Source organism: Urocampus carinirostris, chromosome 4 (assembly GCF_059441175.1).
Source record: "Urocampus carinirostris isolate Australia breed hairy pipefish chromosome 4, RoL_Ucar_1.0, whole genome shotgun sequence".
In the NCBI taxonomy this organism is placed as follows: Eukaryota; Metazoa; Chordata; class Actinopteri; order Syngnathiformes; family Syngnathidae; genus Urocampus; species Urocampus carinirostris.
Genome location: NC_142352.1, coordinates 31,797,330 through 31,823,943, shown reverse-complemented (window position 1 = coordinate 31,823,943; position 26,614 = coordinate 31,797,330). Strand labels below are relative to the sequence as shown.

At 41.8% G+C, this 26,614-nt stretch overlaps 1 protein-coding gene, 1 long non-coding RNA gene and 1 pseudogene across 3 annotated transcripts in view; 1 reads left to right on the top strand and 2 right to left on the bottom strand.

The window, feature by feature from the left end:
- Positions 1-26,614, bottom strand: part of LOC148367321 (uncharacterized) — a 54,810-nt gene that overhangs the window by 22,524 nt on the left and 5,672 nt on the right. The window contains exons 1-2 of one of the 2 annotated variants that reach the window (XR_015850297.1): positions 23,013-23,191; positions 15,880-15,954 (exon numbers count right to left, since the gene is read on the bottom strand). This is a non-coding gene — a long non-coding RNA (uncharacterized LOC148367321). Of the gene's footprint in view, positions 1-15,879; positions 15,955-23,012; positions 23,192-26,614 lie in introns of those variants that run through there. The other variant, XR_015850296.1, reaches the window with a different exon arrangement.
- On the bottom strand, positions 45-190 carry LOC148367323 (5.8S ribosomal RNA; annotated as a pseudogene).
- On the top strand, positions 18,187-26,103 carry chst1 (carbohydrate (keratan sulfate Gal-6) sulfotransferase 1). Its single transcript, XM_088334186.1, has 2 exons — positions 18,187-18,515; positions 24,418-26,103. The coding sequence occupies exon 2, from the start codon at positions 24,464-24,466 to the stop codon at positions 25,739-25,741; it is 1,278 nt and encodes a 425-aa protein (XP_088190312.1). The 5' UTR covers positions 18,187-18,515; positions 24,418-24,463; the 3' UTR covers positions 25,742-26,103.

Below are 26,614 nucleotides of genomic sequence, written 5' to 3'. Positions count from 1 at the left end.
TGGGCTGCAGTTATTTTTAGTTTAGTTATTTGTGCTTTATCGTTGGAGCCCATCCCAGCCATCTCCGGGCAGTGGGCAGGGGACACCCTGAACTGGTTGCCAGCCAATCGCAGCTGCAAATCACATTAGTTCTCGCAGCTAGCTGCGTTCTTCATCGACGCACGAGCCGAGTGATCCACCGCAAAGAGTCGTACAGCTGGGCGATTTTCCGTCCGCCCGGGACAATTGGAGACAAATTGATGACAGGGTTTTTACTTGCGCCGCACCGCGGGTGCCGTTCGGTCACTCCCGCGAGCGAGCCCTTAACCCGCGGCGCGGGTACTTTCGGGCGCGATACGCATGACACCGCGACAAGCCGGGCGTGCCGCGATGGCTCTACACAGCCCTCGATGGCTACGGCTGCAGACGGGCGGCTGCGGGGGAAAGGGGTAGCTGGGGGGACCTGTGGGGTTAGGGGGGGCGGTGAAGCGGAAGCCGCACCGAAACCGCGCGCCAGGAAACCAGAACGGCGTGCCGTGCTAGGGTCGTCGGCCAAGGGGGATTCCTGCAAAAAGTGAAAATCTTCAAAGTAGCGACGCCCCTTTAAAAAAAAAAAATATATATATATATATATATATATATATATATATATATATATACATATATATATATATATATATATATATATATATATATATACATATATATATATATATATATATATATATATATATATTTGTTTATTATTATTATTTTTTTTAACCATTACCGACCGCGAAGCTCTGAAGCCGCAAACGTCGAACCGCCAAGTAGCGAGGTCCCACTGTAAAGACATTTTCATACTCAGAAATTTATGTCAACCCATATTAAAAAATCCAAAGGTCTGGATCCGGCCCGCAGGCTGCATGTTTGGCATGGTTAAACTCTCTGCAACTTTTTCATTTGTGAGTCAATGATGTTGCGGTTTAATATGTACACGTGCGTAAAAGAGCTTGTATAGAATTTTTCGAAAGACTTTCTGTTTCTGTCTTTCGCAAAAATAAAACAAAAAAACAAAACCTGAAACTAGCCAAGGAACAAAATGTAGCTGTTTATAACCTATCCTATTACCAAACGTTCAGGTGTTGATTTAATTGAGAAGTATTCACTCAGTATCTTGATCCCTTATTGCACCAGTATCACTGCTGTCCCATTTTTTTTTAAATAGATAGAGCAAGTGAAAACCATAATAATGCTAATGTTGGCCTAAACTCAACATTCGCCATTGGATTAAGATAAGCCTCAGATGGTACTGGCTTCTATTCATCCTTATCATTTAGCACGAAACAAAAACAACAAAAAAACAAGTGCAGCTGTTGGCCACACATTTGGCAAAAGTCAACTGAGGACAGAAAAATAAGCAATTCACAAAATAACAATGATAATATACTTTGATACATATTGGAATCAAAATCGAACAAGGCTATCTATATATTTCTACTAATGAAATACATACATTCATACTTTTTACATCACCTCTATAATTTGAGTTATGCTTTTTTACAGGCATTTTGAGGCTTCTCCATAATATTAACTTTAAAACTATTTCAAAATATCCATCCATCCAATATCTGCACTGCTTATCCTCAATAGGGTCGCGGGGGTGCTGGAGCCCGTCCCAGCTATCTTCGGACAGCGGTCAGGGGACAAAAGGAACTGGTTGCCAGCCAGTCACAGGGCACACAGAGACAACTCACTCGCTCATTTACACCTAGAGACAATTTGGACTGGCCAATTAACCTGACATGCATGTTTTTGGTAATGTGTGAGGAAACCGGAGTGCGTGGAGGAAACCCACACAGGCACTGGGAGAACATACAAACTCCACACGGAGAAGCTGCGGTTGCTGGACTTGAACTCTGAACCACCGCACCGTGGGGCTGCGTGGTAACCACCCAGCCAGATTTAAAATATCTCATCTCATCTCATCATCCGTACCGCTTATCCTCATTAGGGTCGCGGGGGGGCTGGAGCCCATCCCAGCCATCTCCGGGCAGTGGGCAGGGGACACCCTGAACTGGTTGCCAGCCAATCGCAGGGCACACAGGGACAGACAACTCATTCGCTCATTCACACCCAGGGACAATTTGGACCAGCCAATTCACCTGAAATGCATGTTTTTGGAACGTGGGAGGAAACCGGAGTGCCCGGAGGAAACCCACGCAAGCACGGGGAGAACATACAAACTCCGCACAGGATGTCTGGAGCTGGATTTGAACCCACGACAGGTTCCCACGACATGAACTGTGCCGCACAAGCGCTAACCACCGCGCCGCCGTGCTGCCCGATTTAAAATATATATGACCCAATTTAACAATTCCATAAAAATTCTTAAAAAAAACATTTTTGGGAGTCTTATCTGGAATAACTTTCTTGTTTACATATATTTTTTAATCGTTTTGTGACATGACTAAAAGTTGGTGTCTGCACTTGAAATTTGCTACTACCGCCATCTCCCGGTTTAAAATCATGACCGTAGCCTCAATTACTTTAGTCTTACAGTAGTAATAAGCTCTTTTTTCTGTGTTTTTTGGGGTTGGGGTTGTTTGGATTGTATTTGAAAAAGCCCTTTTCTTTATTTTACCATTTTCAGGCTACACTAACAAAAGAACCCTGGGATGAGCATTAAATCACCCGCCACCTCTCCTCCCCCTATTTCTGCTTCCCAATGTGTTGCGAGTCCCGAAACCGCGGTATTATCAATAAGATAAAAGCAGACAGGAGCTGTGGATTTTTTTATATAAGGTTCTTTGAGGGGATTTAAGGTGTCAGTGTCTCTTTCAAGGACACTTCGACATTTACCTTGGAGGAGCTGGGAATTAAACCTGCGACCACTTGTTCCCGAAACGAGCGCTCCGTTGTGTTTATTAGCACTCGTTTTTGTTTGCACTAGACATTACAGTCACATCTCGTGGTCAAACATTACACACTGTCCCTTTAATCTCACGTTGTGTATCAACTTTGCATTTGTAAATAAAGCAAAACAAGAAGTGAATTCATTTCCATGCCAGTTCAACTCAGGTAAGCTCATGCAAAATAGGAAGTGACCAAAATAGCACACACTATTAAGTGCAAATGGTTTAAATGGTTGATTTAATGACATGAACGTGCTTCTCTGTTTTTTTTTTTCAATGTATGTTTGCCTGAATTTGGGAACTTTGCTGTTGGATTACTTATCTAGTAAAGAGAAGAGCTCAAGCTTCTTTAAACTTCTGCAAAGACACCTAGTTGCTATTCTTTAATTTGGTATTGATCCAGATGCTAACTAATGTTTTTCAATCACTGGGGATAAAAAAGTGTAGTTTAGTATCAAATGTTGCAGTTAGAAGAGACATTCTCACACCGCACGAAAGCGCAATCGTTTGCCTTAAACAACACGTTTGTGGCGTTTATTTTAATGAAAATATCATTGTGATGGGTGTTTCCTCCAATGTTCTGTGGGCGATAAATGGTTGTCAGCAAAAAAAACTACAGTGGCGCCTAGCTTAGGCAGAATCCAGCAACATGTTTACTGTGACTGCAGATCATTGTTTAATGTGATGCGGCTCATTTTTTTCCGTCATGCTCCTCTCAGCATTTTCTCGCCGGCCTGATTAAATCCGTTGCAGGGCCTGAGCCAGACCGGGGACTGTATTTTTTACACACCTGGACTAGAAACAACATATGAATGCCCTAGCTTGTGGTCTAGCCCCTTTGAAATGATTTTTATTCTAAAGATGTACAGGTCATCTCAGTTTGCCAGAGGTCCGAAAAATTCCAACAGTATTGGAGCACAAAACCTAGTAGCATCAGTCTATTGCCCGTTTTACAACTATGTAAAGCCATGGAAACACACAAAGAAATTGAATGAAGGTCTTGACATTTGACGGATAGTCCTTTTATTTTCCAATTTGCATTTGCATATGCTTTTGAGTAGTGTGATTCCTTGTAGGTATTGCTACACACGATCAGTTTCTCTCAACCGGTATTTTTTTCCGGAGCCGCATAAAAACTGTGGAGTTGTAGTACAGAGACAAAATATACATGCAAACCCAGTTTTACTTGATGAAACATCTCATGAGTATAGGTTGGCTTCTACAAGACCTTTAACACCACCCCCCCCCCCCACCCCCCATCTTCACGGTGAAAATGAAACAGTTGTATCCATCCATATATAGAGTAAGTCCGTGCATATCATCACAACCTGTAAACAGACGGAAGCCAGCACTGCAGCCCAATTTTGTAGCGGATAATCATGGTACATATTTAATTTTGGTGAGTGATATGATTGAAAACATTTTTTAATTTAATGTTTAGAGTTAAATGAGGAAACAACGTCTGATTGCATAATGAGGTAGCTCCCGCTTTGGAATAATCGTAAATGCCATGCATGAAGGGATGTTCTTAAGTCACCAGTCCTGTATACGATCCATTCTGATTGGTCTAAAAATCATACTTCTGATCCTAGTCGGACTATTCCCTGCATATAAATGTAGTATGTGACTAGTAAGTTATTTGTCAATTTGAATTCAGTATTGAATGATTATTGAATCGGGACAAAATGATCATGATACTTTGCAAAACCATGTTTTGCATCATCGAAAACAAATCATATTTATTATTTTTCAAACTAATCAGCAGATATAAATTGTGCACTCATACTCCCAAAATCATTTGCTTTTTGCATTTAATATCCATTTTGCTTTTCAAACTGACTTTCTCACTAGTGGAGGATATCAAAAAAAATCTTTCACATCAGAGCATCTATTTCATATGTTTGCTTCCTTAGCCATTCCTCTTCCAAAGTACCAATGTCCTTTTCTCTTTATTAAATTTAAATGCCAATTCCACTTTGAACACAAATTTCTTTTTCTTGCTTGTTAGTCTCTGCAGGTGGAAATCTGAAGCTAGTTTTCAGCGTTAACAGGCAATTAATGTAACCCAGATAGTCCAGATATACAAATGCAATGGGAACTTCTCTGTGTGAGAATCGACCCAATGTCCCGGCTTGTGTTTTTCCGGGTTCCTCTTCCACTTGGATAGCTTTGTTCACATTGATTTGTCTTTAGTCAACCTCTCTTGCTATTCACACTGACGCATTCTTTGTTTTTTTTGTGTACCGTTGAAACGTTCGGCCTTTTGTAAATGTTTCACATTTTGAGCATGTCATACTAATGGAATCTATCAAATGCATTTCTTTTGTCCAAGTCGTGCTAATTTGATTTAAATTTTGTTACGTTAATGTAAGTTAAGAAGCAAAATCCACCAGTGTTCATCCAGTGTTTTTCCATAGAGATAGCTTTCGGGTTACATGACCCATAGAAGTTTCCCAGGGCTATGTATTGTCACAACAAGGTATTTGCTGTAGTTTTCTACCATATTTTTCAGACTATAAGGCACACCTTGAAATTCGGAATTGGCCAGAAATTTGACGATTTGAATGACAGCATACACCAACCTATCACAATCACATCCACATATTTGCTGTCTGCTGTCTGATCAGAACACAATGAATGAATGAGACTTTATTTTGAACATGATAAAACCAAATAAAACAAAACAACTAGTCAAAAAAAAAAATGATACCCTGGTATCATTTGCAATAAAGGCAATTAATTTTCAAACTCTGCGAAGCAGTGAACCAGTAATAACCAAAGCGTGGAGTAGCAAGTGGTCTCTGTATCTTGTATGCTATGGGATACCAACTAGAGCTAAGATTCATGGCCCGAGCCCGAACCCGAACCCGAACCCGAGGCAATTTCGGGCCGGGTCGGGCCTGAAATGTCAGTCATACGGTCGGGTCGGGTCGGGTTCGGTCCTGCTTTTTTTTTTTTTTTTTTTTTTTTTTTTTTTTAAATTAATTAATAATTATAAATATATGTTCATTAAAAATATATACTTAAACTATGTATGGATACTAGACCAAGGAATACTTGTTATAAAATAAATAATTTGGATAAAACGGAGAAGGAGCTGTAATTGCTTTTAACGGAGCCAGAGCATGCTCTGTGCACGTGACGTGACGTGAATGCTGTCCTCTTAATAATCTTCCCCTCCGCAAATTCGCGTGATTTTGGCCTGGTATCCCCGATATGGAGTCGGACCAACAAGAAGTTAAGGATAAACTCAAGAGAGGAGAACTGACGAGGAAAACGCACTCTGGTAAGAGTTTTAATAAGCGTTTTATATAGAATACGATCGCTTTTGTCGGAAGTGTACATTGACGTTGGTGACATTTTCATCCGCGTTAAAAAACGCAATTTGCAGAATAAAATCACGCTTTATTGTTTAAATAAACGCGTTATATAGACTAGGATCTCCCAATTATTATAATTAGCTCGCTTTATTGTTTTAATAAGCGTTTTATATAGAATACGATCAGGGGGGGGGGATTTGCATAGGAGTCGGAAAAGGGCACAACACGTCAACACCCCCTCAATGATAGTGCCGCGCTAAAATCTTAAGGACGTACTACTACTGCTGCTGTGGATTATGACCCAATGATCAAGTCGTCAAAATGACGGACGCCCTTAAATGTTTTCGCTACCTCAAAAAATGATGTAAATGTTTATACAGTTTTATTTAACTTAGGCCTAGATGTTGTAACAAAAGGCAGAGTTTAATTTGTTATCATAAATCACCCCTCCTTATAAATAAAATATGTAATTTCGGGCCCCCTCGGGCCGGGCCAGCAAATCCAGTTAATTAGTCGGGCTCGGTCCGGGTCGGGTTTAATACCCCTCGGGCCTGCGTCGGGCTCGGGTGCTTTTTTTGGGCCCGATCTTACCTCTAATACCAACACACGTTTTGGCGGTGAGGGTGCTGACTCTCTACCACTGGACTAGTCTCAGATTCTGTGTCAGATATTTCATTACAGAAAAAGTATTTTATACCAGAGCTCTGCCTGCACTTTACTAAGCAGTTATAATATCTCATTTTTTATGCAGGGGGCCAGATGTTCTTCAGCTTATGCCAGTCTGCCAGATGCTCCCAGGGCTTAATATAGAGACTCAACAATGGGCAATAACGATCCTGTAAACTCTTTTGACTCCGCAATTTCCCGTGGTTTACTATACACTTGTTCCAAAAGATATTTGGAGGGCTATAAAATGTAACAGAAAGGAAAATGATCCTGTCACCAAAAGAATACAATGGACCGAGAGTTTACATGCAGACTGAAGCTCCATCTCAAAATATGTTTTTTCATAGAACCAATTTGTTGCACTCTTCCTGTGGGAAAAGTGTTTTTGGCCACACCCTATGCACCATGTATCATCACAGATGCCAGTCTTCAGAGAATAAACACTCAGCTCTACATCACAGATTATATTAGTCCATCGTGACTTTAACCATTGAAACTGGCTCTGACTATAAAACATCATCAATCGTTTTGGGACATCCTATTACCTACGCCCTCAAAAACTAACGTAAAGTTTGGATTATAAACCGTGCCTTTTTTTTACCCAATCTTTCAACCTTATGCAATGATGCGGCTAATTAATGCATGTTTTCAAACTGTCGCCTGGGGTGCTCGAGCAGTAAAATTAAGAGAGACCGGTGGAATATACTGGTATGTATCGAGGAAGACACAAGAATAATGTTACTTCGCTCTTTGTGCATGAATAAAACTAACAAGAACAGACCCTCATCCTGGAAAAGGTGTCAATTGAAGGGAAGGGAAAAACTACCATATTGGGAATAATCGTACAATTCTGTTCATTTTTAAACAGAAATGATGTAGCGGAATGAACGGTTCACAAAAAGTAACGTCCAACAGAGCAGAAATGTTAAAGGTGGATTTCTATCTATATGTTGGCATTAACTGTCGTGATTGCCTAAGTGAAGTCACCTGGGACAATCGTTTGGCGCGCTGGAGCGCACTTCCTGATTGCCTGACGTTCTCCACATAAGCAGTCTGCGTCAAGAGATGGACGTCCGAGTATACTCTTTGTATCACTGAGTGTTTCTCCAGGCTACAAGGTACCCACGACTCCTCTTGCCTGATTCATGCCTGCCTTCCGTTTTTGACCTGTTTCCATTCCACGTTTTGTGACCTAATCTCCCGCGCCGGCCATCGACTTACCCGCTAAGCTGTACCTTCCGTCCACCCGTCACGGAGCTGCCATTCCGCCCGAAGAGGCTGACGACCGACAAGCGCCGACGTCCCAAGCCAGCTCCAACAACTCTTTCAAATAAAAACACTTTTGAAAATAACGCTATTGGATCCGAGAGTCCGTTCTGGTTCCTGACAGAATACTCGGACCATAACATGGATCCAGCGGACGTTTCTCTCCCCTCCGGAGAATGCGGAAATGCCGATCAGCCATCCGCGTTACAGCGCCTACTCCACACTGAAGGCGCGGTACAGCAAATAGCCCATGGTGTATCCACCCTGGTTCAGCAAGTACAACGACACCGGCACTTGTTTGAGCAACATCAGCAACGCTGGGCAAGTTTACCCGACATGTTATCACAGCGAACAACGTCATCAGGGCATAGCAATACTTTCCCGAATACCCGGCCACGAAATCCGACTCCGCCCTTTTCCCGATCAGCTCGTCGCCGGCTTCGCTGAACCACGAGTGGGTGTGCCGGAGAAGTTCTGTGGGGATCCCGCCCAGATCTGCCCATTCCTTGTAAATTGTCGGCTGATATTTGATCTCCAGCCCCGCAACTTCGCGACCGAAGCGGCGAAAGTGGCCTTTGTAATAAATCATTTGTCTGGAAGAGCCCGCATCTGGGGAACGGCCGCATATGAACGAGGGGCAACGGCGTGCTCCTCATTTAGTTGGGCACCGTATCTCAAATAACGGGACCCATAGAATTAAAATTGTCTGGAAATCACCGAGAGAAGATCCGATTCCATTTACTTTACTCCCTGAGCCAACCCCTCGTTCTGGGCCATCCATGGTTGGTCCAACACAACCCCCACTTTGACTGGCCTACTGGGTCGATACTGGAATGGGGCATGGACTGTCACCAAACCTGTCTGCGAGCTGCTCTTTACCCTGACCGTTCCACTTCCCCAAAGGCTCCACCCGATCCGTCCAAAGTCCCAGTTTGCTACCACCACCCACGGGAAGTGTTCAGTAAAGCTAAGGCCTCTTCCCTACCGCCTCCTAGACCTTACGACTGCGCGATTGACCTTCTGCCAGGGTCCGCTCCGCCTCTACTCCTAGTCAGTTCCCGAGAGAGAGGCAGTGGAGGAGTACATTTCTGATGTCTTGGCGGCTGGTATTATTCAGCCCTCTTTCAGCGGGGGCGGGGTTCATCTTTGTTGGAAAGAAGGACGGGTCACTCCGGCCTTGTATAGACTATCGAGGGCTTAATGACATCACGGTTAAGAATCGTTACCCTTTGCCACTGCTTGCCTCTGCTTTTGAACTTCTACAGGGGGCCACGATCTTCCTAAGCTTGACCTGCGAAAGGCCTACCTTTTGGTCCAAATCCGGGAGGGAGATGAGTGGAAAACGGCGTTCAACACACCCACTGGCCACTACGAGTACCTGGTAATGCCATTCGGTTTATCCAACGCCCCCGCCGTTTTCCAATCCTTGATTAATGACATTTTACTAGACGTGCTCAATCGCTTTGTATTTGTGTACCTGGATGATATTTTGATTTTTTTGAAGTTCCTCAAGGAGCACCAGAAACGTGTCCAGCTCATTCTCCGTCGTCTCCTGGAGAGCTCTCTATTTGTTAAGGCGGAGAAATGAGAGTTCCATGCTGAGACTGTTTCATTCCTGGGCTACATTGTGTCGGAGGGGAGCCTTCAGATGGACCCTGCCAAAGTATCAGCCGTTACCTCTTGGCCTGTCCCGGAGTCTCGCAAAAAACTTCAACAGTTCCTAGGATTCGCCAACTTTTATCGGAGGTTCAACTCTTTAAAAAAAAAAAAAAAACACTTTTGAAACTAACGCTATTGGATCTGAGAGTCCGTTCTGGTTCATGACATTAGCGTGTACTTTGAAATAAATCTTTTTACATGGTTGGATTCTATAGAATGTCCTTGATATAACAAAGCCATTTTCGCTGACATTCAAATAAATTAAAGCTGGCCAGGGTACATAATGGTGAGTAACGCCGGTTTTATAGTTTCTCAGTATCTTGTTTTAGACTGATCGTGATGTTTTTGTGATGAGTATATATTGAAATGGTTATCCTTTATTGAACCCCAAGTGTTTAAGCTTTCCAATGATACGTGGAATGACGTATTTCAGTGACTGGTGTGTCATGATTACTGATGCGGGGCACCTGAGTCTGCTCTGTTGGCGCCAACAGCCTCGGACGCTGATTGGCTGCTTCCTCTTTTTTAAACCCCCGCCTTCCTGACAACATTCGTCACATCGTCTGAACCTTCGCTACACGCTAGGCAAACTTTTGTGACTCCTGACTCTATCCTGCTCTGTGGATCTGTCTGATTCCCGTTGCCAACCTTTTTTCTGGACCCATTTATGTTTTTGCTCCTCCGTCCCGGCCATCGACCTGTCTTTCCTCGCTCTCGACATTGCCTGCGCTCAACACGGAAGTGCCGCGTTCCCAGCGATCTGCTACCCGTGACCGACGATCCCCAGATCGAGTGTGCGAGTCCTTTCCTCTTTCTAAAGACTGAGTAAAACAAATGCAATTGGGTCCCGTCTCCGTTCCTGGTTTGTGACATGGTGACATTGTACGGACATGTATTTGTAAATCAAAACTCCAGCGGCCCACCAGCGGGCTATCAGAACGTTAAGGGACCGTATAATAATAAAACTCCTTCTATCTTTGTAAATATATCATGTTTCAATGTGGGCAAATGTGGCATATGGTCAGGTGCAGTATAATAATAATAATAATTTCCTTTGTATTGTCATTCTTTGTAACAATGTACACAGAACAAAATGTCGATACACCTGACCCGTTGTAGCGAGCCGATGCAGCCGCAGCCAACAGAGGGCGCCGCCATTTTTACCAACGTTATAAGTCTTAGGTATGACTCTATATGTATGTACAAAAGTTTTTTTTTTTTTAATGCTTAGAATAAGGTGCGCTCTATAATCCAAACATTTCGGTAAATGATAAACTAGACTAAAAGTTTAGGGTCAGTTAGAATTTCTGTTCTTTGACAAAGATGTAGATAAATTTTTTTCAGAATAAAAATAATGTCTCAGTGTCTTGACTATACTTTATTTATTTTATTTTGCAACTCTTTTGGTAAATGTAAAAATCAGTGTCATTTCATGAAAAACACACTATAGTCAATATCATGGTTCACAGATCCTTAACCACTTGACTAGGGTGTTAGGGGTGCCACTCCCTGTGATGTGTCTTGGCCAAGTACAGCCTGGCGGCACCCATCTTTTTCCAGGCACCCACCACATTTTAAGAGGATAACCGCTTTTGTACTTACACAAGCCGCACCTGTATATAAGCCGCATGCGCCCATATTACGTACTATGTATCACAATCACGAAATTAACCCAAACCCGACTTTGAGTCCCGCAACTGTAACTGAATATGAAGTATACAGTCCAAAACAACAGCCGGCAAATTGACCGCAAAATAATACCGGTACTTACAATAAGACGCAGACTTGCAGAGTCCGGGTCCCGTTGAAAATAATCCAAGGGAAAAAAAATGTATATTTCCAAAGGTAAGGGTGGGAAAAATATATATCCATACCGGAATTTACAGTATTATTTTTCTCTTTATATACTAAATATCTGCAGTGAAATATTTGACATAACTTCATTTTCAAACATTTTCGACAGACGGTGTTCCTCTGAACTTTTTTTTATAAATAAAAGTGTACCTTGGTTCAAAAAGGGTGGAAAAACACTGGGCTAGTGTAATGCTGTCAGTCAAACAGTAGGGCGGGCAAACAAGTCAATGTTCCAAGAAAACAAATTGGCTCGTTACGTTGAAGGAATAGTGAGGCTGCAGGTCCAACCTATGAACATTCTTAAGTCACCCTTATCAACCCTGTATCTCATCAATGGTAGATCCATTATCCACAAAACAAATGACCAGGAGCTACAACTCGGTACATTCAAGACTGTTAGATTTTGATTATCTTTGAGACCTGGCTTAATTTGAGGATATTCTATGGTGTGTACAGCTAGCCAGCTGTTCCTTTGTTGAGGGGAAAAGCCCTCCAATTTTGTAGTATTTTGGATAATAAAAGTAAAGCCCATTGATGAACTGCAATTATGTATTCTGTGTTTTCATTTGTAGATCTATAGTTGTTAGTTTGTCACAATTGTATACTGGTTCCCATTAACAGCGATAACCGAGGGATAACTGTATTTGTGAGTGTCGGTGTCTTTGTGGTATCTGCTCGAACGTACATCTGTATTTTCAAAAGGTTATGTTAGGTGTACCAGCCTCTGCTGTAAAGTAATATATCAAACATGTAAGAGCCTACGTGTAGAACGGTGCAATATATTGCCTGGTGCTTCCTTGACTAAAGAGACTACTGACATAGCAGCCAGTATAGCAGAATGACAGGCGGAGCTCGCTGGATTTATATTGCATAAAGCTCATCCTGAGGGACCAACGTCGAGTTGGAGTTTCAAGCGGCAACAATGCTGCTAGGGAGCAGAGAGAGCGAGGTAGGAGAGGGGGGTGGGGTTGGCGGGCGGTTATTTTTTAGCCACTTACAGATTCAGTGAAGGGCAGGCAGACTGGATAATTGTTTTTTGTGGTGAATAGCAAATAGCTGCCAGGAATCTGTTCAGCCGATCAATTTGGGTAAAGAAAAACATGACGATCGTATGATTATAAGTGGGCAAAGATTAGATCAGGGGTGTAGAACATGCGGCCCGTGGGCTAAGTCGGGCCCTTCAATCCTTTTCATCCGCCCCGCAAGATAACGCCAGGAGAAGCGCAAGAGAAAAATTTGCTGCAGTTTTAGATATGTCCACTTGCCACTGGTGTTGGGCACGTTACTTAAAAAAATATTTGGTTATAATTACCAGTTTAGGGTGTCCCCTGCCCACTGCCTGATGATTGCTGGGATAGGCTCCAGCAACCCCGCAACCCTACTGAGGATAAGCGGTGCAGCTAATCATGAGATGAGATGAGATGTGTGTGTAGACTTACATACACTGGATACAAATGTACTGTATATAATGATACTTATATAGAGATATATGGATTTAAATAGTACTGTATATGAATATGGCTTGGTACTTCGCAGAAATTCACTCAATACATGTGGCTATGGAACAGATGAACCATGCAAATCAACGGAATACCGTATTATTATTTTTTTGGGTGAATGTGTACGTTTGACTCATTTGTTCCATTACTATCACCGATGTCCTCCTACCGTTCCATTACTCAATTCCGCCTTCAGTTCCCTTAATCAAGCCAAATGCTTCACTAAGCTCGACCTCCATAACGCATATCATTTGGTCCGCATCAGAGTGGGAGATGGATGGAAAACAACATTCAATACCCCATCAGGACATTTCGAATATCTGGTCATGCCCTTCCGTTCGACCAATACCTCTACAGTTTTCCAGTGTCTATAATGTTGTGGGGTATTTTAGATCGTTTTAAGTTTGTGTACTTCAATTATATTTTGTTTTTTCTGAGAGGCAAGAGGAGCATGTGCAACACGTTTGATGGTCCTCCAGCAGGCCCTTGAGAACAGTTTATTTCCTAAAGCAGAAAGATGTGTTCAATGTGTCGTCTGTTGGCTTCTTAGGTTTTATTGTGGAGCGACGACAAATCAAGGCAGATCCGGCGAAGGACCAGGCTGTCACAGATTACTACCAGCATGCTGCACACGATTCCGTCAAAATTTGGGAAAATAGCAGACCATGCCCTGGACTGGTTTCACTCACAACTTCATGGCTATCTCATCGACCTGTGCTAACAATTAGATAGAGTGCACGGCAAAAGTAGTGCCGTGCACGCCCGCTCCTTGCAACTATTCACAACTGCAGAGGTTTCCTTGGATATGCTAATTTCTATCGTCATTTCGTCCATAACTACAGCGTGACCTCTTACCAAACTCACCTCCGTAAGGAAATCAGTTTTCTGGTCAGCCGAAGACGAATTTGCCTTCCGTAAGTAGAAAGGTCGTTCCTCTCCTGTCCTTATCCATCCCGATCCTTCTGCGCAGTCCATCGTGGGGTTGGACAACTCTGAGGTGGAGTTCGTTGCCGTCCTCTTGCAGCGCTCTGGTTTGGACCAAAAACTACATCCGTGCTTATCCCCTGCTGAATGGAACTATAGCCATGGAATCGGGAGTTGTTAGCAGTGGTCATGGAGCTAAGGGAGTGACTTTCTCAGACCTACAAGGTCTGGTCTTACTGTCAGAACCAGTCCTACCTCTTCTCTGCTCATCAGCTCAACTCCCACCGGGCTTTGTGAGCCTTGTTCCTGGGTCGTTCACCCTCATTTCAAGTCGTACGCCTTGTCCTGTTAGTTTGCACTCGTTTCTACTGCTTCTCTGAAGGAGACCATCGATTCGTCGTCATGTGTGGTGGGAGTGGCTATCTGTAAAGTAAAGACGTTTCGTCAGGAGGCCCAGCTAAACCAATCTATTCCACCGGAGTTCCAGCTGGAGCGTGTGCTTGTGCCTACCACTGCACGGTCTGAGGTCCTTCAGTGGGGACACAGCTCCAAGGTTGCCTGCAATTCTAGGTGCCGTTGGACGTTGAGCTTTCTCCAACGAATGAATTTCTTTACAATGTAGCGAGCCGCTAAAACACCACCTCAGCTGTAACCTTGCTCCGCAGATTGTTTTTTTTCTTTGACACATCGACTTGAAAGCCCGCCCTGTTGTTTGACTGACAGCATACACCTGCCTATTCCAGCTACACACACTGACAGTCACGCCCACCAAACACACGAAGCCCTTCCTAACCTGTCCCCATGATAGCATTTGTTGTCTTCTTACTGTTTAGAATATAATTCACGATACATAGTTATCAATGACACTAAAGACAATTCATTCATAATCTGCAAAGCATTGAGCCAGCACTAACTGAAGCGTGAAGTAGCGAGGGGTCTGTATCGAGTATGTTCAATAGCTCGGGGCATTTCCAGCCACCACTCACTCCATAAAAGTGTGTTTTCTATTGTGCATTTAACTATAGGTCCTAAGACTGCATAATTTACGGTATCAGAGAAAAATGTGAAAAAGCCAAACACATAGCAAGCTTCAAATCCAATCATGACACGCTCCTAACAAACGGCCCTACACAATAATGCGGCAAAATGCTATCATGTGGCGGCAGATGCTGGGCTTCCTGGTGCAAACATGTCCCTTAGCATGGCTCCAACAAGCTGGGTTCATTGCTATCAATACTCTAGGGGCTGCCTTGGGGAAAGAGCTTTAGCGGTTGGTTCATTGGCACCGTTCTAAACACGCCAAGAGTTTTTTTTTTCTTTTTACAAGACTCCCCTGGCAACATGAAGTACTATTCATCAAAAGGTTAAATCAAATGAATGTGACTTAATGAGACTATAATTGCATAAAAGGTTCTCAACATAAGAACAGTAAGAAAAGACTTTGGAAAACAGACTGGGCTGATTCACAACTGATATATCATTTTCAAATTAAAAAACTCGAAGCAATCAATGTGATGGTATTGTCTTTCAAACACACAAATTAACAGGGTTTTGATCAGCAACATCAAACATTTGGCCCACCGGCCGGAAACAGCTCATTCGATGCAAAACTTTTTTTTTTTTTTAAGTACCCTTATAGACAGTGCATCTGGAAAGTATTCACAGCGCTTCACTTTTTCCACATTTTGTTATGTTACAGCCTCATTCCAAATTGTATTGATTTAATCTCTTATCTCAAAATTCTACACAAAATACTCCATTATGACAATGTGAAAACGTTTTTTTTTAATAGAGGAAATAATAAAAATATTCATTTACCTTTTCAATGGCCTGTATTTTTAATGGTTTAATTTTCTCCTTGTCCACTTCTCTGCCTGTCTTTCGTTGGGTGCACTGTGAATGATAGCAACCATACAGTAGACCGTTTTCAGAGCGTAAAGGGGACACGAAGAGCATACTGGGAAGGGGACACAAAGAGCATTCAGGGATTCATGCATACTGTATGCACCGGTTGCCATGTAAAACTCTGGGAGAGGCGAATGGCAGCACGTACTGTACTATTTTTTTTACTTTGTAACCTGAAACACCTTTGTAACTAGAGGCAATATTTCGCCATTCAGGTACTTTCTAACTCAAGCTTTTGTATATAGAGACATTTGTATGTACCACAGTAGTATGACAATTAAGCACACAATTTTATATTTTTCAAAGCTTCCATTGCATTCACTCACCTGTTAAATAAACCAGCTAATGCATCGACTTATTTTTTTTTTTTTTACTCAGAGATGCCATCCTGTGTCATCATTGTAGCCCGTGTCTGCTTGTTGATTAAGGGCTGGATCAATAAAAATAAGAAAATCTTGGGAGCAAAAGTGGCACAAAATTTAACAACAATGGCTGGAAGCAAAATGCTAACTTGAGTTCTTTTTAAAAAACAAACTAAAAAAAATAAAAACAAACAACGTAAACGCAAAACGTGAGGGCATAATGCTAAGCTTCAAGCTTCGGTGTCTCGTGGGCATAGCAAAATCACAGGATGCAAAAAATGCTAGATTCTTACTGAGAATTTGAAATAATTACATTTAAATACCAACATTATAGGTCATCCCATTATTTTATGCTTTAGGCCTACTTTCTATTTTTTTGAATTTTTTTATTCTTTTTCCAATATTGTGTTGAATTATCGTTCTCGCATCTCACCTTGTGTGATTCAAACCATCCATTTTTAGTGAAGCTTTTTGGGTTGAACCCTTTTTGTGGTGAATGCAGACCACACCTTAACATATCAATAACTAATATTTTCTATGTAAGGTCACTGAGGTTCACTTGCCTGGCTTGTATTTACAGTATAATTGAGTCATTATTCACTATGCAAAATCTTAGGTTAAAATAAATCGAATAAAGCGACCATCATAATAGAGTATGCGAGTAAAATTGTAATGTCCTTTTGGCAGATTATTTTTTTTACTGTAAATGCACAGTCATTTTCTCATTTCCTGTATGTATTGTATACAGGGTTTGTACGGGTGATAAGAATCTTTGCAAATTATTGAATTTAATATTGTGTTTTAAAGGATCAAGGAGTGCTTGAATTCGGGTTCAAGTGCTTGTAAAGGTTTGTAATTGTTGCCATGTTCCTCAACAAGTCTGCTTAAAGATGAGGTCTACGCTGCTTTCTGGTGGCTTCCCTTAGCCATCAAATTTCTTTCCCCCTTGTGATTAACAGCAGCTGGCATTAGTTTGTATGGCGTTGTCCTGAGAAGCGTCATCACCCCCTACGCCCAACAGGACAGGTGAATGCTGCATGTACCAGGATATATGTAATATGTATTAGTCCAAGGAATGCGTATCAATTATGGACATTTATTATGGGACACGCAAAAAATGATGGCATTGAAACCCGTGGTAAATTTTATTGTGAAGAACTTCCTGCAACTGAAAATCCAAGATGCTGTTATTTAAGTCGTTTTTACCCAACACATTTTTGGGAAGAGATTTGTCCCCAAATCAATTATATTTGTGATTTACTGAAGATCATATGTCTTGATTAATATACAGGCAAGATTAAAAATCACAAAAATAAACTGCAGATATATTAGTGGCTCTGCAGAATACATGATTCACACCGGATTTCTTCTTTCTTCTTTTAATTGTACAGTGGAAACTGGAAAATAGGCTTTGAAAGTCCTTAAAAGTGCTTACAACTCTAACACTGTGTATATATCTTCAATGCTTGCAGTAGTAATAAAAGAAGAAAAAATATACTTAGAATGTGCATTTTTTATGTGACAACAGAGCAAGAAATATTTTTGACGAGCACTCTATGCAATTGTTAGCACAGGTCCATGAGATAGCCATGCAGTTGTGGGTGAAACCAGTCCAGGGCATGGTCTGCCCTTTGCCTGAATTTTGATGGAATAGTGTGCAGCATGCTGGTAATAATACAAAATGGATGTGTGGGTGTTTACAATAGCAATGAAATATTTAAAAGGCTTATGAGACGGCATGGACTAAATGTCATTGGGCGGATGGATGGCCAGGCAAGGGAGGGAGTTACTGGGATATGGCAGAAGAGGACCGAGCATGATGATGATGGCGGAGAGAGGGAGAGGAGGATAGGAGCGAGCGGGAGTAAGAGAGAGGGGCAGGTGGAAAGAGGAGGGGTATGGGTGGTCCAGACAATCAGTCCTTGTGTACCTCTGTGCGCACACATTATTAAAAAGAAGACATTGCTGCCTCTCCGGTTCTCCTCGCTGCCTGACTGCAACACCACAACCGCTCCACATATGCTGCACTTTTCTCTCTTCATGATCCGGACTGAAGCTTAGTCTGAACCATATCAGGGCAGATGAGCTGCCCTCCAGCTAAGAAAGGGGGTGCCTGTATGGAAACATTTTGAGCACTAAAGAAAAGCAGCGAGCACGGAGCACCATGAGAACACGCCTGCCATCAAGGTGAGATTAATGGACAAATGCAGTCACGGCTGCTGTTTTGTGAGAGGGATTCGATGTGATGTGCACAGGGACATTTCAACGCAATGCTTTTGAGCACTTGCTGGTTGGGTGGGATGTGTCGGTTCATGCAGCGATGCCTTATCGCAGCATTACTGACTCCATCTCGCATCAGCTCATCGGCAAGCTCGACCTGTTCACTGCAGTCTGCCTAAACCACGGCGGGATGTATGTGAGGTTTATCTAGTGTAAACGTCACGCTGGGTTTTAAATCAGCTCCCATGTAGATTTGTCTTCGTGGAAGGCTTCAGCTTCGTTTGTGAAGCCATCCCTGCTTTCAAACAGCTTATACATTTAACACATAAAACGATCAAAATACAATCATGAACAATATTCCCCATCTCTCAATGTGACGTGGTTAGATGTAATAGGGTGAGAGATATGTTAGCTGACAGTTTATCTCTTATTTTCACTTGTCCAAGGGAAAAAGCTACCTCCTTCATTATTTTAAAACATATTATATTTAAGTTGCTTTGAAAGAACATAAAGTGATGTTGAGTATTTTCTCTGTTGAAACTGGGAAATGCTATACCTGCAGATGTGGGGTTGACAAGAGGCTTTAAGGACTCAAGATCATCAAAATCGGTGGCACGTCGTGCATTTCACACATAGGCCTTCAGTGCCGCTATTTCTAAATCAATGCAACCATGAATACTTTTTTTATGGCTATAAAACCTTTGCTGCAGCTACAGCTGTGACACAAATAAAATACATAAATGATAGCCTTTTTTCATTGCTATATAATTTAGGAATATAGGAATATTTTACTCAGCAAAATGTCGCTTTTTTGGGCACAAAATCCATCCTCCTTTCTCTCCCAAAAGAAGAATTCAAACCGTGCGTTTCAGTTGCATGTATAAATTATTTTCCATCGCCATCAAAGCTAATGCTGAAACACGAGCCTTATCTGTCGTATTTCTGGCATGTTTTTATTCTATTTAGGGCTGAAAATGTCGGTTCAATTTTCTCATCTCATCTCATTAGCTACACCGCTTATCTTCAGTAGGGTCGCGGGGGTGCTGGAGCCCATCCCAGCAATCATTGGGCAGTGGGCAGGGGACACCCTGAACTGGTTGCCAGCCAATCGCAGAGCACACAGGGACAGACAACTCGCTCGCTCATTCAAACCTAGGGACAATTTGGACCGGCCAATCCACCTGAAATGCATGTCTTTGGAACGTGGGAGGAAACCGAAGTGCCCGAAGGAAACCCACGCAAGCACGGGGAGAACATACAAACTCCGCGCAGGATGTCTGGTAGTTGGATTTGAACCCACACTGGAGGTTCCCAAGACCTAAGAACTGTGCTGCACATGCGCTAACCACTGCGCCACCGTGCTGCCCTGGTTAAATTTTACAATTCACAATTCACAATCGTTTCTACTGCTTCTCTGCTTCTTTTCTTTCCGTTACCAGATAAACAGGAAGCATTATTGACACTTATGTTATGTTTCAGGGCCAGCAAAATTGATTGTGAAGGCCTCAGGATAGATTTCTGACCCTGATGACAATTATAGGGCTGAAATGTGATTGGTTAAATGCTTAAATATGAAAGCAGCACAACTAGGGGCAAAGCAATTAAAATAAGCTGACAGACAGTTTGAATTTAATCTAATTGTCTTGATTGTCATTGACAACAGCATAGTAAATAATTATATGCAATGAGATAAGACATGCTACCCCATGGTCAAAATGTAAAAAAGTAAGATAAAAGGCAGACAACATGTTTACAACATAGTGCTTAGGAACTGGCTAAGTTTTCATAATAGTGCAATGTTTGTGAAGCAAAAATAATTGTAAATAGGAACAATACTGCACTAAATAGAAGTGCAATAACATTTAGCAGCAACAAAAAAAGAAAGAAAACAAAGATAACGCAAGATATGTTTTCACAGTTTTGTGCGCTCAGAATTAGGAATTATAATTTGGAATTATAATTTGAAATTATTTAATACGTATTGATGGAGAAAAACTAATTCACAATACATTATTCAGACAGAAGAGAAGGCCTTGCAGGCCCTGACGGCTCACCACTGTCAAAATGCTCCCCTTGGAGCAGTAAGCCCTCTTGTGAACATTTTCAGGTTTACTCAATACAGGTTGGTCAATTCTGGAAACGTTAATGGCTGCAATGTGGAAAACCAAACAAAAATTGCGAATTGCTTGGCTTAGAACAAGTTGTTCTTCGCTTGATAGTCTGTTCCCCAAGAGAACAATCAAATCTATAACACACTGATGACAAAAAGGTGGACAGAAACTGCCATGTGCATGAATAACGCAGTTATAGACTGCTGAGACTCTACACATCATAGACCACATAGACTACCATTAAAGACTAAAGCAGGGGTCGGGAACCTTTTTGACACAGAGATGCATTTCAGGTAGATTGGCCGGTCCAATTTGTCCCTAGGTGTGAATGAGCGAATGAGTTGTCTGTCCCTGTGTGCCCTGCAATTGGCTGGCAACCAGTTCAGGGTGTCCCCTGCCCATTGCCCGGAGATGGCTGGGATGGGCTCCAGCCACCCCGCGACCCTAATGAGGATAAGCGGTACGGATGATGAGATGAGATGAGATATAATGGCAAAATGTTTAATTATTTTTTTTAATTTTTTACTTTTTTGGGGGGGAGAGCCATACCATATATTTATCCATCAATTATCTGCACCGCTTATCCTCAGTAGGGCCGTGGGGTTGCTGGAGCCCATCCCAGCCGTCTTCGGGCAGTGGGACTTACAACTCACTCGCTCATTCGCACCTAGGGACCGTTTGGACCGGCCAATTAACTTGACATGCATGTTTTGGAATGTGAGGAAATAGGAGTGCCCTGAGGAAAACCCACGCAAGCACAGGGAGAACACACAGGAAGATTCCATCCCATGACCTCAGAACTGTGCCGCGGATGTGCCAACCACTCAGCCGCCGTGCCGCCTATCATACCATATATTTTAAGACAAAACTCAGCAAAACATCCAGACTGACTCTCCAGACAAAATCTCATTTTCCAGCGCACATTATTTCACTGTTTGATGTTAGATGATGTGATAAAAATTATGAAATAAAAATAATGCCAGAGCTTGTGTCCCATATCAACAAACACTGTTAAAAACTTTAAACTCGTCTCCCTTACACAGTTACTTAAGATTGTTGAGGATCATTTTTTTCATGAATAATCGTTTCAAAACAAGGTGCAGGCAGAGTTCATTTCTAAAGATGTCACAAAATACTGCAAACAAGGGTAATGACATTCACGTTCTGAACAAAGTGAGTGTGTGCACTGTGTGCATAGCTTCGCCCACCTTTACCACTAACCCAATCAAATTGCCCTGTGTGCGTGGCTGGTGTTTTGGGGCGCTTACAGTTTGTTCTGTGGGTTTTCACCATAAATCGTCTCATCAGTGAACATACATTGCCTAATGAGCTTCCATATAATGATTCTTTAGCAATGTACAGCAAAACAGTGCTTGTTGGCGTGGCACCTTGACTGTAAACTGATATGGGACTGTGCCCTTTATATAACGGACCGAACTGTTTATTTTACTTGTATTACCAGAATTGGAACGCTATAAGATAAACTTGCATGATGAGAATTTTATCTAGGAGACACATGTACTTATGAAAAGAGCTATTTCTGGCTTGTTAGCCGAAGTTTCCCAACCCCTGGACTACAGGATCAAAATAAATAAGCTGGCAATAATTAAAACGGTCTTCAGAGACATTTCTGTAATGAAGCGGTTTTACAAAATAAAGGTCATGACGTTGAAATGGATTTTCAATATGCACGCCGAAAATGGTGAAAGAAAAAAGTAGTGTTAAGCTGAAGTCAACTGCTAAGTTCAACACCAACATGGATGATCCAGAAGTAGGTGGGTAAAGGTATTATTTTTTCAATTAGCCACATAGTGTATAGTATTCCTCCCCACAATTATGCAGATATGTTGCAAAATATTCCACACGCCGGGGTACTCCAGAAGTTTAAATCAAACCCATCGAGCTATTTTCCTCTAGATATGTGACATAATTGAAGGAACACAGCACTTTAAAAATGGCAAATCCTGTTAAACACAACATGTGAGGCAACTCTGAAACAGACGGCAATTGGAGAGTGATTGTATAGCTCGTATTTCTGCTTACTGATAGGGACATGGCGACTGTTTTGTCTGAGTTGCGTAGGGTACATTTACCTGCCGCCATTACAGCGTGCGTTCCTTGTTTGCCTTTGCCTCCTTTTATGTAGCCGATTGTGGCTCTCTATTTGTGTTTTTGGCTTGTCTATCATGATTGGTATGTTATTGTCTGGCTAAATCTCATCAGGGCTTTCTGTGTGTTTTTTTTGCCATTTCGGGTTGCTCGCTTTTTATTGTACCATTCCTGTATACACCTACGACACAACCTCCAGGCATTTTCCCAAAAAATAAATGAATAATTGACTTAAAACACTTACCTATTTGACCTATTAACACCAAACCAATATGGTGACAGGACTCCTAGAGTGCTGGTGTTCCTCATTTGACGTCACAGCTCTGGAAGTCAAATACAAGACCACCTGTCTTCAAAATCTGTTATTGCGGAAAATATCTGGAATATACCAATGAAATATATATACATTTTATCCAAAAAACATGTACAGTTTTCTCACATTTTGCAAGTTTTAGAATTTGAAAATACCTTTAAAGGGACATTGTGTATTTTTAGTGCCCCGTAGTGGTAAAAACTTCTCTCATATGAATAAAACAATATCAATTTGAATAATAGGCAAAAGACGCATGAATAGTTATGTAAACATGTAACCCATAAGATATGTTGGGAGCACGGCAGCAGACAGGAAAACATACAGAGAGATATCAACACAGCTCAAAAGATCATTGGATGTTATTTTCCCAATCTAGAGAACATTTGCCGGCTTGTGCTACCGTAGCAGAGCCATCAACATTATAAAAGACACTTCCCGCCCTGACCACCACCTCTGTGACCTGTTGCCCTCTGGTAGACGATAAATGTCCCTCAAAATTAAGAGATACAGGCTCAGAGACAGCTGATTCCACAGAGCCATCATCACCCTAAATGAGTGCACAAGACTGTAAAAACATGTATTGTGACTTAATTTGGGTTTTTCCTTTTTTTGTTGTTGCTGCTAAACGTTATTGTACTTCTTTTCATTGGACTGTTATTACGATGCACTCTTATCATATTTATAAGCATTACACTATTATTTCAACTTACTGTAGGTCAGTCTCTAAGCATTGCGTGTTAATTTTTTTCCCCCTGGTTTTCATCCTGATAGTGTTTCATCAGTTCTCATCTTATTTCATGTCTAATCTTGTTGCATACAATGTTGATATCAATGACCCTAAAGACAATTTAATTCAATTTAATTTAATTCGATATGCATTTTTAAAAATACTTATAGATTAATGCATTTGTATTTATCCTACATAACATGAGCTGACATGATTGTCCCCCATCTTGCTGCTAAGGGTAAAAACAATCACCTCGCAAAAGTGTGTGCATAAAGACAGAATTAAAAATTGTGTGTTTTGAGTCGCCGTAGTTTCATGTGCTTTTTAGTACCATTTTCAGTTGCACAAGACAATAAATTGACATCTAGTGGCCAAATGATAGAAACTGTTTCTTTAAAACTTTATTTTCCAACCAAAATCACAATTTAATGTTTACAGTGTATGGCTATTATTTTTTTTATGGTTCATAGATGGTCTTTTTCAAGACTTGTCTTTCAAAGTGTGAGTACACCAGATTTGTAAATTGGCACGAATGCTGAACTAGAAAAAAAAATAGTATTTGAAATAAAAAACACATTGTAATTTTTTACTCCCACTGTTTTTCTGCAGGGAGAACCTGACATGGATCCCCGAGTCTAAATGAAGTGCTTGCGCCATGCAATGTTCCTGGAAGGCAGTGATTGTGCTGGCCTTGGCCTCCATCGCCATCCAGTACACGGCCATCCGTACACTCACTTCCAAGCCTTTCCAGTTGTGCCCCCTGCCCAGCCCACACAACTGTGGTGTTGGTGATCAGGAGACCGAAGCCCCCTTGGAACGGGGAGCAGGAGGCTGCGAAGATTACCCCTTGTATTATGTCAACGCATCCCGAAAAACCCACATCCTAGTCCTGGCCACCACTCGCAGTGGCTCCTCATTTGTTGGCCAACTTCTCAACCAGCATCAAGAGGTTTTTTATCTGTTCGAGCCTCTCTATCACGTCCAGACTACGCTTATACCGCGCCTGTCTCACAGCCACAACACAGCGGACCGCCGGGTAATGTTGGGGGCCAGCCGAGACCTCCTGAGAAGCCTGTATGGTTGCGACCTATATTTCCTTGAGAGCTACATTAAACCCACTCCCACAAACCACACCACGGAAAAACTTTTCCGCCGTGGCGCTAGCCGAGCGTTGTGCCAGCAACCCGTGTGCGATGTTTTTAGTCTATCCGACGTCAATGTGGATGAGGGGGACTGTGTTAAAAAATGCACTCTTCTGAACATGACCTTGGCTAGTGAAGCTTGTAGGGCGAAACGGCACGTAGCTATCAAGATAGTCCGCGTGCCAGAGATTGGAGATTTGCGCGCCTTGTTGGAGGATCCGAGATTGAATATCAAAGTGATCCAACTGGTCAGAGACCCTCGTGGGATTCTCTCGTCCCGCATTGAAACATTCCGGGACACGTATCGGCTGTGGCGTATATGGCGGGCCACTGGACGGAAGCCGTATAATCTTGACTTGAGTCAACTCACTGTTGTCTGCGAAGATTACCAAAGCTCTGTTTCAACTGGTCTCAGTCACCCATATTGGTTGAAAGGGAAATATATGTTAGTACGCTATGAAGATTTGGCCAAGAATCCACTTCACAAGACGAAGGAGATATATGATTACCTTGGGCTGCCCATGGATAAGAGTGTGGCAGACTGGATAGATGGAAACACCCGCGGCAGCAACGAGCCATCTGCGAAACACAAATTTGGTACGGTCCGAGACTCTGCAGCTAACGCAGAGAGTTGGCGTTTGAAACTTTCTTATGACATGGTTGAATATACTCAAAGCGTGTGTCGGAAGGTTCTCCAGCAACTCGGGTACAAAGCTGTGAGATCAGTCGAGGAATTAAAAAACATGTCAATCTCGCTGGTGAAAGACAAAACCTTTGTACCCTTTTTGTAACAAAGACCATTCTCCACAAACTATTTTTCTATATTTATAATTGTTGCCTTATCATGTCGTCGATCGTTACTTTCATTTTGTCGATTCAAATTTGCACTAGATGAGAATTGGAATGCACGAAGGGGCCTCGTGTGGAGAATCCCATAAAGTTATGAACAGCACACTTAAAACACAGAGTAAACAAAATAACTACTTTATAAATGTGTTTGTTTTCCCAATACCAGAACTTTGTCTTCATTCACTTTGTGTATGCAAGTAAAATGTCACCCTTCAAAAAGTGTGTTTGTAAATGAAACTGAGTTATTGTTCATTTTTCAAGGAATGACAAAAACTGTGCAATAAATAGTGTATGTTGCAATCAACATTTCAGTGTTTCTATCCCTGGAATTAAGAATGTACAGGTAAATATGTCTCCAATTTGATAAAGTTTGAAGAACAATTTGATGGGTATGTGAAACTCGAAAGGTATACCATACTTTTTGATGTTTCATACGGTATGACTTTTAACGCAAGATAGATATTTTTTGAAGACTTTACAACGATATGTGAAACCTGACAATTCTACAAATATGTACAGGTACTTCGAATAAAAATTGATTCACGATCTCGATATATTATGAAAGCAAATATTTTTACTTGGTCTAATTTGTTTGCGCCAGCATCTTTTAAACATATTCATACATTTGGTAGAAGCCATTGTTTGCTACACAGAAACATACTGACATTCGGTGTGAGCAAAGAAGGAGTGGTAATTTCTGGATTAACTATCAATGGAGGTCACAAGTGCTTTTTCTGAGGATTTACCACAGTGCTTATTCTGAAATCTGATTACAATGCTATTAACGTGGGTATTTGTAAAGTTTTTACTTCCAA